At 59.3% G+C, this 4,721-nt stretch overlaps 1 protein-coding gene across 1 annotated transcript in view; it reads right to left on the bottom strand.

Annotated features, from left to right (window-relative positions):
• Nucleotides 1–4,721, bottom strand: part of MAD1L1 (MAD1 mitotic arrest deficient-like 1 (yeast)) — a 150,711-nt gene that overhangs the window by 37,195 nt on the left and 108,795 nt on the right. The window contains exon 12 of the mRNA XM_014530985.1: nt 1,834–1,890. Coding sequence (XP_014386471.1) covers nt 1,834–1,890 — 57 coding nt within the window. The remainder of the gene's footprint in view (nt 1–1,833; nt 1,891–4,721) is intronic.

Below are 4,721 nucleotides of genomic sequence, written 5' to 3'. Positions count from 1 at the left end.
ATCCTCGGCCGCTGCGGCTCCTGCTCCTGCTCTGCAGGGAGACACTGGTCACGGCGTGGAGGGGCACAGCGCCCGGCACAGCCCAGCCCTCGGCACCTGGGAGCGTCCTCCTGCCTGTGAAGGGGGCACCCACCTGCTTCCCACAGGAGCCAGAGAGTTAACCCAGGACTCCAGGCGCCTCCAAGAGGGAAGGAGAAGAGACGTGAACAGCGTGAACCAGGCTGCAGATGAGGCCACCAGAGGCTGAGCTTACCCCTGAGGGACAGCTGCGCCCAGACCTAAGGCAGCGAGAGGGAGCCAACGCAGGGCCCCCGTTCCCTCCTGCCTCTCTGCAGCTCCACAGGGACAGGCCCGTCTCACCTGAAGCTGCGCGGAGCACCCGGCAGGCTGGGGTGCCAGGCCACAGTGGCGCTCACCCAGGCCGCCCTCAGAGTCCCCGGGAGAAAGGGCCCCTGCCAGCGCCCACACGCGTTCTAATTTGTCTGGAGGGACCAGGCATCAGTGTTTTAGTCCCGGGGGCTTCACCAGGGACAGACTGTGCGGTCAAAGTGAGACCCACACAGGCCGCATGCAGCTGTCCTGCAGCCCCTCGTCCCGGGGCCGACGGCATGGCCCCTGCAGCCCAGGCCAGAGCACTGCTTTCGGGCCCCCGACTCCGCCACCCCCCAGGCCCATGTCGGTGCCCGAGCTGCCTGGCGGGGCTCAGCCTCAGCCTCTGCCTCCTCGGCCGTGAGGCTCCAAGGACACGAGGACACGGATGCTCCGCTGGCCTTGACTCCGGCTGCAGCCTGGTGCCCCATGTCCACAGCATCTCAGACCCAATGTTTCCCTCCAAACTTGCCCTCCCCAAGCTTCCCTGACCCCTGACCCTGATGTCACCCCTGACCCCGGGCCCTCTACCCAGCACTGCCCAGCCACCCCTCATCTTCCCCTGCCAGGCCCTGCACACAGCCACCCTTGGGCTCCAGGGCTGTGCCAGCCCACAGTCCCGTCCCCTCCTCCAGGGCCCCCTCATGGTGGCCGATTCCAGGCCCTCCCAGCCCTACTCTGCAGTGGGGGCGACAGCGGTGGCAACAGCAAGGACACGACGGATATGCAAATTCAAGGACATGTCACTTCAACAGAGGGCACCCTGCTCAAGGTCAGGGAGCTGACGGAAGGAGGCGAAGATGCAGGAGCAGAGCTCTGGCCCGTGACGCGGTCCCAGCCGCCCAGTGCCAGCAGCAGCCTCGCCCTCACCCAGCCAGCCGGCCTGGGGCAGAGCAGCCCACACACGCAGACATCCCGTGGCCGCCCTGTCCTGAGACCAGGCCGAGGGCCGGGCAGCAGGAAGGGGCTCGCAGCCTGCACAGGACAGACACGCTCCCGCAGCAAAGCTCCCACCCTCCACCCCCCTCCCCGGGGTGGGGAGACACCTGCCTCGCCTGCACACCTGTGCCCCCACTGGGCTCTCGGGGAGGCGGGGCCAATGTCCTCTGGGCAGGGAAGCCGCAGGCTGCAGGGAGGTCCTGGCTCAGCCTGGACAGCGTGGGCGGTGCCCGGGGCTGAAGGCACAGGCCCGGGGCCAGGGCATGACCTTGGCAGGAAGCAGTCCCTGCCCCCAGTCCTCACACTGAGGCAGCTAGTCTGTCTCTGGGAGCCAGGACTCGGCTTCTAAACCTCATGCCCTCTCTGCTCCCACGGCATTTCTGATGACAAGAAGGGATGTGGCTGCCAGGGCCCACGCGGGCCTGCAGGACACGTCATGAGGGGACAAGAACGCCCTGGGCCGGGTCAAGGCACCTGCCCTGCCTCCCTCTGGCAGAGACCCCGCAGGGCGGGGCCTGGACTCACCATATCTGCTCTCTGCTTCTGGCTGCCCAGCTCCTCCAGCGCCTGTGACAGCTGAGCCTTCAAGACAAGACAGAAAGCGCGGTTAGTGGGCCCCCCATCTCTGCCACCCCACGCAGACGAGCCCGGGAAGAGCTGGCGCCTGGGGCGGGAGGGGAACCGAGGGCAGCTGGGAGCCTGTGCTGGAGCGGCTGCAAGGCAGCAGGCATCGTGGGGAGACAAGGTGGGTCGTGTCCTGGGGGCGGGAGAGCATTCGCCTCCTTGGTTCCGGAGGAGGAGGGGCCAACGTCCAGGAAACCCGATGCCCCGCCCACTGCCACCAGCAGGACTTGGGGACCAGGCGAAGGACCCCCCACCCCGGTGCACAGACACGGAAAGCTCCCTCCCTCGGCCCCCAGACGCTCAGAGGCCATGCTGGGCACTCAGGGGCTGACTGGCCTGGGCTCAGCGCAGCCCTCAGCAGCAGGGGTTACACTGGGACCACAGCGCAGCAGCAGCTGGGACGGGGAGGACCAGCAGGTGTGCGTGCACGAGCCTGCGGGGCGTGCGGTGCGCCCTGACGTCTGAGAGCCCGAGGCCCGAGTCTGCATCCTCACATGTGACCTCAGAGGACGGGACAGGGCTCGGCAGGGGGTGGGGGCAGGAGTTGTAGCTGTCACCGCCCACACCCCCCCAGCATTGATTCGGATGGCCACCCACGGACGAGAACAGAAAAGATCAATGAACGAAGCTGGTTTTCAAAAAGATAAACAAAACTGACCAGCCGTGATCTAGATGAGCTGAGGAAAAAGGAGGAAGACACAGATAAATAAAATGAGAAACGAAAGAGGAGAAACATAGACACTACGAACAGTCACACCAATGACCAGAGACCCCGGAGGAACCGAGCAAACTCCCAGAAGCACACGGCCTGCCCAGGTGGAGCCGCGGCGACATGGGAATCTGAACAGATGACCACTAGCAAGGAGGCTGAATCAGAAAGAAAAACCCTCCCCACAAGCAAGGCCCAGGACCAGGCGGCTTCTCTGGTGAGTCCTACCAAACCTTCACAGGGACTGACAGCGATCCTTAAACTCGTCCAGAACCAAACGAGGGGACACGTCCCCATCCACCGTGCGAGGCAGCACTCCCAGGCAGCCGAGGCAGACAAGGACGCCCCAAGAAAGGAAAACCACAGGCCCAAGCCCGTGGTAAACATCAATGCGAAATTCTCAACAAACATTAGCAAACGGAACCAGCGATAAAGGGCGCAGACACCATAGCCGGTGGGGTTATTCCAGGGATGGTTCAATACCCAGAAATCAACCCCCGTGACTCACACATGAACACACGCAGGATAAAGCAACACGAGCATGTGGACAGACGCAGAAAGCACTTGACAAAATTCAACGTTCGTTCATGATAAAGAATTAACCAGGTGCCAGAGGAACAGACGCCGACATGGTGAAGACCACACACGACAAGCCCACTGCTAACGTCACACGCCGTGGTGAGAACGGCAGGTTTTCCTCTACATCGGGAACAAGACAAGGAGGCCACCCTCCCCACTGCTATTCACCACGGGGGTGCACGTCCCGGCCACGGTACTCGCGCTGAGAAGAAAGAAAGGCATCCACACAGGAAAGGAAAGAGGAAAATTACCTGCTTCATGGAAAACAAGACTCCACCAGAAAACTGTAACAACTAGGAAATGAATTCAGTGAAGCTGCAGAGTATTAACATAATACAGTGGGGCCTTGACTTACGAGTTTAATTCGTTCCGTGACGGAGCTCGTAACTCAAATTACTCGTATGTCAAATCTTAAAGTGAACGAGTGAGACACGTGATGCTGGGCTGATGTTGTGGCGTTCACTGTGACGTTCGCTGCGCCAGCTAGCGGTGGGGTATCTGAAGCTGGCTCGTAAACCGAATTTTAGCTCGCAACTCAAAGCAAAAAATCGGCCGAGAGACGGTGCATGTCTTGAAAAACTCGTTAGTCGGGACACTCGTAAGTCAAGGCCCCACTGTATACAAAATAAGTTGCATTTCTGTACACTAACAACACACTATCTAAAAATAAATAAGCCAATCCCATTTACAATAGCATCAAAAACAGTAAAAAACTCAGAAACACATTTAACCAAGGAGGTAGACCTGCCCAGTGAAAACAGTAAGACACTGATGATACTAGTAGAAACTGAAGAAGAACACGGAAAGATAGTCCATGTTCATGGAAGAAGTGTTAATGTTAACATGTCCGTACTGAGCTACAGATTCAATGTAATTGCTGTCAAAGCTCCACTGGCGCCCAGGCCGGTTTGGTTCAGTGGATAGAGCGTCGCCCTCAGACGGAAGGGTGGGGGGGAGCACGAACCTCGGTTGGAGGCTCAAACTCCAATTGATGTGTCTGATTGTCTGATTCCTGCTTCTTGGGGAGAGTGAGGGAGAGCGACCTGAATCCCGCCTGGGCAAGTTCCCTGCCCATCTCCCACGAATCTACTTCACAGGAATCAGAAAATCGTTAAGTTTCTTTATCAAAACAGGCTAAAAATTCAAATCCTTTTTCATTCTTATTTTATTGGGTTCAAAAAAAAATAAACATATATATATATATACTAGAGGCCTGGTGCATGAATTCGTGCATGGGTGGGGTCTGGCTGGCCCGCCTCAATAGGGGCCGATGGGATGGGCTGGTTGGGGGGAGGGGACGTGGAGGTTGGCTGGCCGGCCACACCCCTGATCAGGGTGGGGGAGCCAATCAGGGGGCCGATCAGGGACAGGGCCGGCCAGGGGGGAGGGGCCTGGGCAGTTGGTGGGCCAGCCTCCACCCCCTGGTTGAACTTGGGTCAAACTCGGGTCGAGGGGATAATTTGCATATTATCCTTTTATTATATAGAACTAGATAACATGT

Source organism: Myotis brandtii, unplaced genomic scaffold (genome assembly GCF_000412655.1).
Source record: "Myotis brandtii unplaced genomic scaffold, ASM41265v1 scaffold786, whole genome shotgun sequence".
Lineage (NCBI taxonomy): Eukaryota > Metazoa > Chordata > Mammalia > Chiroptera > Vespertilionidae > Myotis > Myotis brandtii.
The sequence above is the reverse complement of the archived record's forward strand: the minus strand, read 5'-3'. Positions and strand labels throughout refer to the sequence as shown.